Source organism: Lissotriton vulgaris, chromosome 11 (assembly GCF_964263255.1).
Source record: "Lissotriton vulgaris chromosome 11, aLisVul1.2, whole genome shotgun sequence".
Classification (NCBI taxonomy): Eukaryota; Metazoa; Chordata; class Amphibia; order Caudata; family Salamandridae; genus Lissotriton; species Lissotriton vulgaris.
The window spans coordinates 50,886,825-50,900,635 of record NC_141699.1 but is presented as its reverse complement, the minus strand read 5'-3'; the positions used below and the strand labels follow the sequence as shown (position 1 = coordinate 50,900,635).

At 49.5% G+C, this 13,811-nt stretch overlaps 1 protein-coding gene across 1 annotated transcript in view; it reads left to right on the top strand.

The window, feature by feature from the left end:
* LOC147678939 (CD5 antigen-like) overlaps nt 1-13,811 on the top strand; it is a 445,953-nt gene that overhangs the window by 246,659 nt on the left and 185,483 nt on the right. The window contains exon 3 of the mRNA XM_086942689.1: nt 4,535-4,849. Coding sequence (XP_086798815.1) covers nt 4,535-4,849 — 315 coding nt within the window. The remainder of the gene's footprint in view (nt 1-4,534; nt 4,850-13,811) is intronic.

Here is a 13,811-nt window from a genome sequence, read left to right as displayed (position 1 = left end):
CACTCACACAACCAGTGAGACACTTATGCAGCCACTCCCAGACACACTCACCCCTCAGCCAGGAAACCCCACCTCGACCGATGCCAACTCTGCAGCCATGGAGCTATACCACTGGATCACCAACTGCGCAGACCAGCTAGCACCCATCCACACCACCAAAAGACAACACTCCCTGAAAGCCACCTGGTTCACCACCGACCTCCAAGGAGCCAGGCGCTCCTGCAGACGTCTCAAGAAACAATGGAGAAACAGCAAAACCACAGAAGACCTGACCACCTACAATAACGCAATGACAGACTACCTCCAACGCATAAGATTCACAAAAAAGACCTTCATCAGAAACAAAATCTTCACCACCTCCAACACAAAGTGAAGCCACAGATGTCGCTCCCTCCCAAGACCTCTGCAACAAGCTCGGCTCCTACTTCCTCCTGAAAATCAAATTCCTCTATGACCGCTTCAGTAAGCAGACTCCAGAAACCACCCTTTTCTCCAGTGATGACAACTGGCACACCATCACCACCTGGAGCCTGGTCGCCACCGAAGATACCACTGCCACCATAAAGAGCAGTCACTCAGAAGCCCCCACAGACCCTTGGCCTCAGCACATCTTCCATGGAGCAGCCGCTGCCATCGACCCCCATCTATGATGCACCATCCATGCCACCTTCCAGTACGGCACCTTCCCAGGAGACTGGAAACATATAGAAGTCAAGCCCCTCCTCAAGAAACCCTTGGAAGACCCGATGGACCTGAAGAACTACTGACCCATCTCTTGCCTTCCCTTTGCGGCCAAAGTCATCGAGAAGATTGTCAACTTCTGGCTGACAAACTTCATTGAAGAGAACTCCATCCTTAACCCTTCCCAATCCAGATTCCGCAGCAACCACAGCATCGATACTGCCCTCCTCACCCCCACAGACAACATTTGCATGCTCCTCGACCAAGGCCACACCACAGCCCTCACCCTACTAGACCTCTCTGCAGCTTTCAACACAGTCTACACCACATCTTTGCAGTCAGACTTCTCAACATCCGGATACAGAGAACCACCCTCGACTGGCTCTGCTCCTTCGCAGACAGAACTCAAAGGATCAGACTCCTGCCTTTCCTCTCTGAACCCACTCTGGAGTACCACAAGGATCATCACTCAGTCCCACGCTCTTCAACATCTACATGGTCTCTCTTATCGCCATCGTCAGATAGCATGGACTCAGCATTGTATCCTACGAAGGCCCCTAAAACCACCAGTTTCAGCTTCCAATAAGGAATGAAGGATGTTGCAGCTTTGATGGGCAGCAGCTGTCTGAAACTCAACTCTGAGAAGACAGAAGTTCTAGTACTCGGATCCCAACCCGCAGCTTGGGACAACTAATGGTGCCCCACTCCACTCGGCACCCCCTACACCCACTGACCACGCTCGAAACATCGGCATCATACTATACTCCTCCCTCCACATGACCTGGCAGATCAACACCATCTCCTCCACCTGTTTCAACACTCTGTGCATCAATAATTTTGAGTGGATCTCCCTTGATGCTAGAAAGACTGTTACCCACACACTCATAACTAGCAGCTTTGACTACAGAAACACCCTCTAAGCTGGAATCAACAAATTCCTGCCACAGAAACTGCAGAGCATCCAGAACACCGTAGCCAGACTCAGCCTCAGAATCCTATGACATGAGCACATCACTAAACACCTGCAAGACATCAACTGGCTCTCCGTCAAGAAGAGAGTAACCTTCAAGCGAGTCACCCACGCCTACAAATCCCTCCACAAAAACGGACCCATGTACCTAAATCAAAGAGTCTCCTTCTAAACACCCACAAGGAACCTCTCCTCCACCGACCTCGCCCTGGCAGTAACCCCGCACATTCGCAGAATCAAACCAGGTGGAAGAGCCTTCTTCTACATCACAGCCAAAGCCTGGAACAAGCTTCCAGTCGGCATCAGGCACTCCCCTACTCTGCACACCTTCAGGAAGAGCCTCAAGATCTGGCTCTTCGGACGATTCGTAACTGCACCCCCCAGTGCCTTGAGACCCCCATGGGTGAGTAGTGTGCTTCAAACCTCCCAATCGATTGATTGACACTCACACACCCACTAACAGACCAACTCAGACAATGTCATCTCCAACGACAGACCCTTTGAGACAGTCATGCTTCTCAAAGGTTACAAGTTACAGTTAGGATTTCTTTTTTTAACACCTTAGAAATTCACTTACACAACCAAAGGCTTCAGGACATTATAGTTAGGAAATCACATTAAAACACAGAAAGCAAAGATTATTGGGACATTAAAGTTAGGCTCAGACTTCACTTGTACAAAACCCTTTCAATTCAGCAGTTAAAGTTAACTGAGCAAACTATAACTTATTCCCCCACAGTGTGCTGTTTATGACCTCCCATAATAAAGCACTCATGATATCATCCACAGAACCACTCAACAACCCACTCATACCCATATACAACATCTCACATACCCACTCAAACATCCAGAAACCAGTCACAGACAAGCAAGTTCTTACACAACCACTCACTCCTCCATATAGCCACTTACACAAACAATCACTCACACATAGAGTCACTGACACATTTACTCACATACCAATACACCCACCCGTACACCCATTTAGCCACTCATACATACACATATACACCCATACAGCCACACATACCTAGTTACACACCCATAGAGCTACTCACAACCCAAAAACCCTTCACACACCCATACAACCACATAGACACCCACTCATACACCCATACAACCACTCACAAAAACACTCATGCCCCCACAGAGCTACTCATAAACCTACTCACTCACCCATAGAGACACTCATGTACCCATTCACACACACACTCAGCCACACACTCAATGCTGACTCAGGCTGTCATGTAAGCACTCATATCATATATCTTAGATATAGTACACCTCATTAATAGTATAGCTAGTATACTAATCTAACTTCTGTAATAGTATATGTGTTTAACACTCAATCTCTTAAAAAAATGTACACAATGATTTTATCCGTGATGTCATCAATGATGTCTCTTGAGATGTCATCAGAGATGTTTTGAGGTATTTTTTTAATTTGTTTCCTAGCTAATATTTATAATTAATATATGTCATTTTATTGGTGACCACATTTAAGAAATGTTAGTCGTATTCAGGACACACACATTGCTACACACATTGAACACATTGTTTCCATGCTTGCAGCAGAGTATTTTTACCCAAATTGACATCTCGTTTACATGAGGCAGTAAAATGGCATAATCTGAAGTATTACTTGAAATTTTCACATCACAAAATTTGCTAGATCATACCTAAAGGATTCTGGGACCCTCAGAGGCTAGCCACCATCACCTCCCCAAGACTACTGAATAGCATTAGAATTTTAAAAAATACCTTTATTCTTATTCTACCTGCTCATGCACCTACAGTACTTCTAGCATACAAAGCCCCCACACATATGTATGCTTTAGAACATATAAATAAATAAATGTGAATCTTGTCTCATAGAGTTGTGTTGCATCCATACAGCAATAGCCTTGAGGCAGGAGTTAAAGGTGAGTTGTGTGTCTCATGTATTGTATTGCTGATTGAGGGTGAATCATCACAGTGAGAGTCTTCTGTTGATGATGAGTCTCATCTGTGGCAGGGCAGCAATCATTTACACTTGGGTAAAGCCTACTTGACTCCACATTCAAAGTCAGTCAGAAAGGTTTATTCTCAGGACCATATGGACATAGTTTAGAACTTCACAGTTGAGATGCCTTAGAAGTGTGAGGGTGAAAAGGGAATAATCTCTGACCAACTACCAATGTACTTGTCGGAAGGGTTGTATTACTGGGGCCACCGTGGTAAAAAGCTGATGAGTGGAGCTGTGTCCATAAAGGCGCCCATGTATTGATCAAGGACTCTACTCCCAGGCATTAGATCCCATTGTAAATGTAAATGTATTGGCATTTATATAGCGCACTACTTACCCGTGGGGTCCCAAGGCGCTTCGACCGCTGCGAAACCCTTCCTGGCTTCCCTGAGAGATGGTCCCTTAATGGGTATCTCCAGGGTGAGACCAGGCATCCCCGCCGGTCTGGTGGGGCCGTTAGTGAAGATGAGGCAAGCTAATGCCCAGAGTTGCCGAGTGTGATCGCTGATCAGAGTGGGCACCGAGGCGAGAGAATTATCGAGTCCGCTGACCCTGGTCCAGAAACCTGCTGCGCCGGGAATCGAACCCTGGTCCCGGGCCGTCCTCTGCTCTCGGGTCTGCCGCCTCTAACCAGTGAGCCACACTACTTCACATTGGCCATTGGCCAATTACATCCATGTGGGGAAGGAGTAGTGGGAGATGCTGTCAACACATCTGCTGAGAGACTGGAAAAAGAACGTTCACCAGTTTGACGGATGTATTCCCACAGCACGTCATTTGTCACTGAATATTACCTTATTATTGATAAAAAAGACGTTATATTTTCTTAGTTCCTTTTCTTTGCATTCCTTTCCAATGCCTTTTTAATCTCTTCCCAGGTCCTGATCTGGTCCAGTTGGTGAACGGCCCCTCTCTCTGTGCTGGAAGAGTGGAGGTCAGGCACAATGGAGTGTGGGGTAAAGTCTGTGATAACGCCTGGGATCAGAATGATGCGTTGGTGGTCTGCAGACAGCTTGGATGTGGAGCTGTACAAAGCTATCAGTATAATTCATCATTCGGGGTTAGCCCTTTGCCAGTTGTGATGAGTGATGTCCAATGCCAAGGAGATGAGTCTGCCCTGTGGAAATGTGCACAGCGAGGCTGGAATTTTAATACCTGTCCAACAGGGAGGAATGCTGGAGTGACCTGTGCAGGTAAGAAGTGTAAGCTGAGTGTAAAAGCAAGCTTCATTGCATAATGAAGACATTATTCACTTCTGTCAAAATACAAAAGTGACCTCTGGTGGCAAGCACTTCATCAGGTGGGTCTGGATGAACCATTAAGACCCTTCATGAAATATTTTCTAGCAGATAACTATGCACTCTGGACCCAAAGGTGAACCTGCATACTCCCTTCCTGCCTGTGTGCTTGCTCTTGCTCTCTGTATCTTCCCAAATGTTATGACTCCTCAAAAAGTAAAGACGATCTTCAATTATATAAATCCACTGTAGTATTCCAATCACTATACATGTGTCAAACACTTCCTCTGTTCAAAATAACTTTCTCACAACGTAATCAAAACCATCATTATTGTTAAGTCACGAATTTGCCGTATTCTCCTGAATCTCGCAAACACGAGTACGTGTAATATTGCTCCCGTAACCGGCGAGGACGCTCTCATTGGAATCACATTCGGCAACTAGCTGAATCACGGCAACAGTAATTGGAATACTACAGTGGATTTATACAATTGAGGATCGTCTTTACTTTTTGACTTTACTTTCGCTAGAAGCCCGACTTTTGGTTATATTATTGGAAATCCTATATAAATGAAGAGTACTTAATCTGCCCTGAAGAAGTCGAAAGGCATGACATTAATGCCAGACGAAACACGTGTTGGCTGCTATTTTTTGATTGATGGAAAACAGGATTGAAATAAAAGGAAATGATGCTGTGACAACATACCTTGGTGTTTCAATAGAGGCTACTCTACTAATTTGGATTTGAGTTTGGACACTTTGGAATCTAAATACTGTGGACAATTACTAAGTATATCTGGACTGACGGAATAGTGTTTTACATATGTAGAAGTCATTGGAAATGCTCAGCAAAGATATGTATTGAATCCCTAAATATTTCTCCTGGCAGGGAGACGTTTGCTAACATACGAGTATATATATTGAACCTTCCAAGGCCAAACCTCTTGGAGAAAGCTGCCCAGATTTAATACGCCACTTGTAATATCTTAAACTGTGTGCGTTTATAGTAGCTGAAATCAATGCAGTTTAAAAAGCAATTCTCTGCTTCACTCACCAACAGGATAGCATATAAGTTGGTGTACCTGGGTCTGCCTCCCGAAACCCCTACTCTTATCCCTGCTCCTCTTATTAATCCCTGCATGTATGAAGCGCCGGCACCCAGTAGTACATTCTGAAATATGGGGCCCCCCAGCTTCCTCTCTCCCTGGGCAGGGTGATGTAGCGGTAAGCTCTCCTTGTTTTGCCATGGGCCCAGATAAACCTATTCAGTATGTGTTCTAATGTGCAAAACCATTTGCGCTAAAAAAACTGCGGGATTGCCCTAAACAAGTAAAGACATTTAGGCAGTATGAGCATTTTTATAACGTTTGTGTGGCCCACTAGTGTTAGATGTAGATTGTGTAGCCTGCCTGTGGATGGCTATGAGGTGGTGTGGCATAGGAGAAGAATATGCACGGCGCCTACATCAGGAGTTTGCTGTCATCGCTCTGTACTAGGAGGACTCGAGTGAACTTCTTATTTCATTGAACTGGTTTTGAATTGACTCATACACCACCGGCTTGGGTTCTATACTCCTATTCACCAACCCCAAGGCCTGGGCTAATGGATTACATGAATTAGTGACTAATAAGAGAACAATTTGAAATCGTGGAGCAATTTTTGAAATAACACAAGTGTTGATGCTGATTACGGATTAAGGCACAACTTTTAGAACTTCAGTACATATTATTTTAGTCACATGCCCTGACGAGGCAGTGGCTATTGTATGCTCTTTTGGTGAAGATTGGATTCAATTGAGCATGAAAATAAATGAAGATGAAAGGAAGATACTCTGACTCCTTGGATTTAATATTTGGACTCTGATATTGATGAACTTTTATCTCAGGATATATTTTTTGTTTTCTCAACTTGACATTTGTGGCCTTCTTTTATGTCACATTGTTTGGTTCTGGGTGGGTGACCAGGACTGTTGGACCTGCGCAGGCAAGCCCAGCATAAAGGGGGAGGTAGCTTGACTCGAGTGGCTAGGCAGGTGAAGGCTATAGTGTTAAGCCAGCTTGGACCCGATAATAACCCCCTGTACACCACACAAAAAGAAGGACACCACACCACTGTTATGGAAAAATACGATTCATTTATATAAAAGTTCTCTGGATTTGTAGCAAATTCACTTAGGGTTTCACAGTTACATTTCTGGTAAGCATTGGTTCAATGGAATACTGGTTTCTCATAAATAAATAAATAAATAGTTGGACTCTAAGGAATAAATACACTGGATAAATAGTAGATATGAATACAGTAGAATAAATATCAAGTTAGCAATGACTGGAATAAATAGAATAAATAATATCAAAGATCAGAATAAATACCACAATAAATATCAGCAATGTTTAGCACAATAATGATTAGCCTAAATATCACTTTAGTTATCACCAATGACTGGTATCGCTGCCACCAATTAATCACTTCTAATACAGTCACTTTTCCAGTGTGGAGAAAGGAGAGATTACTCTTACAGTTAGTTGGACAGCCCGACAGGCTTTCAGGCTTCTTGGGATACAGAACTACTTTTGGGACTCTTTTGTAACCGCTCGATGCCCACGCGTGTATCTAGAAAGCAAGGAAATACTTTTAGCAGTTCATTCACACTCGGCTGCCACCGGGAGAGGACCTATACTTGGCGCTGGGGGTCAATATTCGCCTACAGGGCTGGTTCACCCTCAGAACCCTGGCGGCACCAGTTCAGAGTCTTAAGACGACGAACGGGCTGCCGGGGAGGTCGCAAAACTCCTCAGTTCAGTCACAGTAATGCCGCTGTTTAGCTCTCACACACCGCAGTCTTTTAGCAGAACACACGGCCCACCTCACATCAGTTGTAGCGGACGATGCAGTCAAGCACAGTACTTCTCTAGCCAGCAACGGGGCTCGCAGGGGCTCCACAGACCTCCCTCCGACTTCCTTCTTCGGGGTGGTTCCCGCCCACAGCTTCAGCTCCCGGGTCAACAAGGAGGGGCTGACTCGCTAGTCCCGCCCAATGCAGGCTGGCCTTCCCCGCCCCGGCGCACCACCTCACCTTCGGTCCACGCAGGAGGCGCTCTTCGCAGATGGGGCTCGGAGACGTCCGAGCTCCTCGCGGTAGGCGCTATTCACGAAGGGGGCACTTCAGGGGAGATCACGATCGCGGCGACATCACCCTCGCCTAGCGACTCGCTTCCACAGCCGCTTCAGCCACCGGAGGGGGGGGAAGAGGCACTCGAACTTGGCCACAGTCTTTTGGGGAATTCAAGGCGGTCGCTGGGCAGGCGCTACAGGCGCTAGGTCACCGCCCACGCTGTTGACTGGAACGCCAGTCACATCCAACGCCAGCAACCTTAGCTGCACTATTGCCTTTGTCACCAGCTGCCTTAGGGGTCAACAGGGCAGGTGTCAATCTGGTGTCAGTCTAGAACTCCTTCTTTGTCGAGGTCAAATCAGGAATCAGGAATCATCTTCTCAAATGGCCGCCAGGGACTGGACCTTATATAGCCAGTGCCCTGGGGTGCTAGCACGAGCCAGGAGGTTCTAGAACCTTCTCTGGGTAGGCCCATGACATGGCACTTTTGAGGTACTTTCTGGTCCTTCAGAGCCACCATCCTGGGGTTCTGGAGCAGCCATTTTGTGTTCCTGAGGAAACTAAAGGGATTCCTGTCAGGAATGCGCGCCAAGCAAAAGGGCGCCAAAACCTCAAAAGGCCAGCGTTCATGTAGGCTCCAATGGGAGTCACTCACATGAGGGAATTATGTGTCCACCATTTTAAGTTTGAACACACACACAGGTTGTCAACCTCAGTTTCCAGGCTCACAGGTTTCGCCAGGTGCCTTGTACATAGGTGCCAGAAACCTCGTGAGTAGCTGAGTGTCAAGGAACATCTAACCCCATGAGACAATCACACAAAAAGTCCTGGTAGACAAAAAATAAAAAGCGACAAATTTTTGGAGGTACAGGGGAACAAAATAAATCATAGTGGTGAGGGGACTCTCAGAAGCAGACGGGTCCAACACGCGTCCCCCCCAGCTGAAAGTGGGGAGAGCTACCCAACCCCTTGGGAGTTCTCAACACTAAGGCGGAAATACCTAGAGAGACCGTCTGCATTGGCGTGGTCAACTCCGGGTCGGTGTTCCACCCGAAAGTCCATTCCCTGTAGGGAGATAGACCACCTCAACAGTTTGGGGTTTTCCCCCTTCATTTGCATGAGCCAACGAAGGGGTCGGTGGTCTGTCTGAACCAGGAAGTGCGAGCCAAACAAGTATGGTCGCAGCTTCTTCAGTGCCCAGACCACCGCAAAGGCTTCCCGCTCAATGGTACTCCATTTCTGTTCCCGGGGAAGCAGTCTTCGTGACAGAAAGACCACGGGTTGATCCAGACCCTCTTCATTGAGTTGCGATAACACCGCCCCAATGCCAATGTCGGATGCATCTGTCTGGACAATGAACTCTCTCGTGAAATCTGGAGCCTTCAGGACTGGAGCTTTACACAATGCTTGTTTCAGAGTGTCGAAGGCTCGCTGGCAAGCCTCCGTCCAAATGACTCTCCTGGGTTGCTTCTTGGACGTGAGTTCTGTAAGGGGTGCCACGATAGTGCCATACCCTTTCACGAACCGTCTGTAGTAACCTGTGAGGCCCAGGAAGGCTCGGACCTCAGTCTGGGTCTTGGGGGGTTTCCAGGCCATGATTGCCTCAATCTTTGCCTGAAGGGGTTGCACCGCTCCCCTGCCCACCAAGTGACCTAAGTACACCACCGACCCCTGCCCAATCTGACATTTGCTGGCCTTGATCGTTAAGCCAGCCCGTTCCAGGGCCTGGAGAACAGTTTGCAAATGCTGCAAGTGATCCTCCCAACTGTTACTGAAGACAGCGATGTCATCTAAGTAAGCAGTTGAGAAGGACTCCATTCCGGTGAGGATCATGTTCACCAGTCGCTGGAATGTTGCAGGAGCGTTCTTGAGCCCAAAGGGCATCATACAGAACTGGTAGTGTCCATCAGGTGTGGAGAAGGCTGACCTTTCCTTGGCTCCATCAGTCATGGGAATCTGCCAATACCCTGCGGTGAGGTCAAGGGTACTGAGATATTGGGCAGCTCCCAACCGGTCAATCAGTTCATCCGCCCTAGGGATCGGATGAGCATCGGTCTTTGTGACCGAATTGAGGCCTCGGTAGTCCACGCAGAATCGCAATTCGGGCGTGGTGCCAGGTGGCGCAGGTTTGGGAACCAAAACCACCGGGCTAGACCAAGGGCTACTTGAGGGTTCGATGACTCCCAGCTCCAGCATCTTGGCTACCTCGCTTCGGATGCTGGCCTTCACCTTGTCAGACAGCCGGTAAGACTTGGACTTCACAGGTGGGCTGTCTCCTGTGTCCACATCATGGGTACACAGGTGGGTCTTACCCGGGACAAGGGAGAACAGAGGAGCGAATGACCCCAAGACCTGGCGACATTCCTCCTGCTGCTCAGGAGTCAAAGATGGTGAGAGTTTCACTCCCTCCACTGACCCATCCTTCTCTTGAGACGCAAATAGGTCGGGGAGAGGCTCAGCGTCCTCTTCCTCCGATCCATCAGTCACCATGATTAACGTGACTTCGGGCCTCTCGTAGTGGGGTTTGAGGCGGTTGGCATGTAACACCCGATGCGGATGCCGAGGGGTTTTCACGTCCACCAAATAGGTGGCCTTGCCCATCCTTTCCAACACCTCAAAGGGGCCTGTCCACCGATCCTGGAGGGCACTCAGCTCTCCAGGTTCCATCACCCACACCTTCTGGCCAGGCTCCAACTCCACCGGGTGAGCATTGTGGTCATACCACGCTTTCATCACAGACTGGCTGGCTTCCAAGTTGTCAGAAGCCTGCTTCCACAACTTAGCCATTTGGCTTCGGAAGGCCAGCATGTAGCTCACCACATCCTGGGGGACTTTCCGAGGAGACTTTTCCCAGGAGTCTCGCACCAGGCTGAGAGGTCCACGTACAGGGTGCCCGTACAGAAGCTCGAAGGGGCTGAAACCCACTCCCTTCTGTGGCACTTCCCTGTAGGAAAAGAGCAAACAGGGTAGGAGGACGTCCCATTTCCTCCGCAGGCTTTCGGGTAGACTTCTGATCATACCCTTCAACGTCTTGTTGAATCTCTCCACGAGGCCATTGGCCTGTGGGTGATAAGGAGTGGTGAACCGGTAGGTCACTCCACACTCCTTCCACATTGCCCGCATGTATGCTGACATGAAGTTGGTCCCCCTGTCAGACACAACTTCTTTGGGGAAACCCACTCGGGTAAAGATCCCCATCAGGGCCTTCGCCACCACCGGTGCAGTGATGGTTCTCAGAGGTATGGCCTCTGGATACCTTGTGGCATGATCCACCAGTACCAGGATAAACCTGTGACCGGATGATGTCGGTGGATCAAGGGGCCCAGCAATGTCGATGCCCACCCTTTCAAAGGGGGTGCCAACGACGGGAAGTGGTTCCAGAGGAGCCTTTAGCTTCATCCCTGTTTTCCCACTGGCTTGGCATGACACACACGTCCGACAGTATGTGTCGGACGCCACCCTCATTCGAGGCCAATAAAAGTGGGGGACAAGCCGGGCAAAGGTCTTGTCCTGACCCAAGTGTCCTGCCAATGGAATCTCATGAGCCAACTCTAGCAAGAAGGCTCGGTAACACTGTGGGACTACCAGGGCCCGTGACAATCCGTGCACTGGCGCCCTGGGTTCACTGTAGAGGAGACCATCCTCCCAGTAAACACGATAGTTCCCAGACTGGTTACCTGCTGCCTGGGCTTCAGCCTGTTGCCTCAGACCCTCGAGGGTGGGACATTCCCTCTGTCCCTTGCTCAGTTCCTCCCTGGACGGTCCTCCTTCCACTCGCCACTCGGCGGGGATAGGCAGGTCCTCCAACGGAACCATGTCCTCCTCCGCGGACTCCGGGTCCACCTCCTCCGGTGGCCTATCCGTCTCACGGGGCACGGACACCGAGGCAGGCTCCTCCTGTCCTCGAGATGCTCCCTCTTCGGCAGCTGGGTGGGCCATTGTTCCAGGCTCCAACCCACGCGACTTCTCCTTCTGAGCAGCCGCCGACCTGGTACTCACACAGGCCCATTCAGGTGTACCCAGCATCTCAGAATGAGTCCGGTATTCCACCTCCTTCCAAGCATTGTGCTCCATATCATTGCCCAGCAAACAATCGACTGGCACGGCGGGGCTTACGGCAACTCGAAGTGAACCTGCAACCCCTCCCCACTCAAAGGGAACCTCGGCCACAGGATAGTGGCTCGTTCGGCCGTCAGCCATCGCGGCCGGATGAAGTACGCCTGGAATCACCTGCTCTGAGGATACCAGATGACTCCTAACTATAGTCACACTGGCTCCTGTATCTCTCAGAGCCTCCCCTCTATGGCCATTGATGGTGACCCATTGCCCATACTTGGCAGTATTCGCGGGCACCTGGATCTTTGGAACCATCGCCCGATCACCCAGGGACACTAAGGTGACTCCCGCCCACTCCCTTCCCTTACTCAAGGACATCTCCTCCCCAAGCGCTACACTAGCGACTCCCGGGGCCTTTCCTCCAGTGGGAGGGGGTGGTCTTTTTGGGCATTTCACGTCTCCCTTATAATGTCCAATACCACCGCACTCAAAGCAATGGACAACCCTTGGCTGCTGACTCTGGCCAGGATTAGGGTTCTTCTGCGGGTTAGCCTTAGGGTTGGAGAAGGTGTTTTTCCCCTTAAAGCTACTTTGGGGGCCTTTGGAGAACTCCTGCTTCTTGTTATCTCCCCCCTCTTTCCTCTGGGGAGCGCCCTGTCCGGACTTCTGAGTTTCTCCTCCCGTCCCCCTCGTGGACACTCTGGTACTTACCCAGACGTCCGCCTCCTCAGCAAGCTTACGGGGGCAAGTAAGTTTGCTGTCTACCAGGTATTGCCTCAGCTCGGGAAGACATTTCTCGAGTAGATGTTCCTTGAGTATCAAGTCATACAACCCGTGATAGTCCTCCACCTCACTACCTTGGACCCACCCTTCCAGGGCTTTCTTGGCATAATCCAGGAAGTCAACCCAATTTTGTGAGCTCAGCTTGTGGCTGCCCCTGAACCTTTGTCGGTATTTCTCGGGGGTCAACCCAAACTTCCTGATGAGCGCCACCTTCATGGCGGGGTAATTTACCTGTTCCTCCCGGTCGAGAGCCAATAAGGCATCCCTCCCTGTCGGAGGCATGTACCGGTACAATCCACCACCCCAATGCTTCTCATGGATCCCATGGGCTCTTAAGGAGACCTCATAGGCTGTCAGCCATTTAGCAATGTCGTCTCCAGCAGTGTAGCTGGCGACCACGTCCTTAGGTAAATGAGGTCTGGGCTCCCTGGCAAATTCCTGCGACTCGACACCCCCTGGAGTGTTGTTACGGGACTTGAGGTCGAGTTCCTTTAACCTGAACTCGTGTTCCATCCTCCTCTCTTCCAGCTCCATCCTAGCCAACTCTAATCTCAGATGTCTTTCTTCCCTCCTGTCGGCCAACTCGGTTTCAGACAACCCTCTAGAGGATACGCTGCTGCCCTCCCGTGAAGTTACCTTGGGGCTGATTGACATTTCACCCACCCCCGGGGGACCTGCAGTCACTACCTCAACAACAGTATCTCTGTCAAATTCCTCCTCCTCCACCGTTCCCTCCGTGTGTGCCTCCACCCAGGCTCGCAGACTAGTACGGAGCTCCTCTCTTTTGGCCCCTCGCCTGACGAACACACCCCTTTCCTGACAGAAATCCTTGAGTTGCGCCACAGTATAGGTCTCCAACTCTGACATATTGAATTCCATCTCGTCAGCGAAAAGTGTGGACCACTACCACGAAGTAGGTTGTAAGGTAAGGACAACTGAGGGTCACTTCCACCCACCACCAGACAA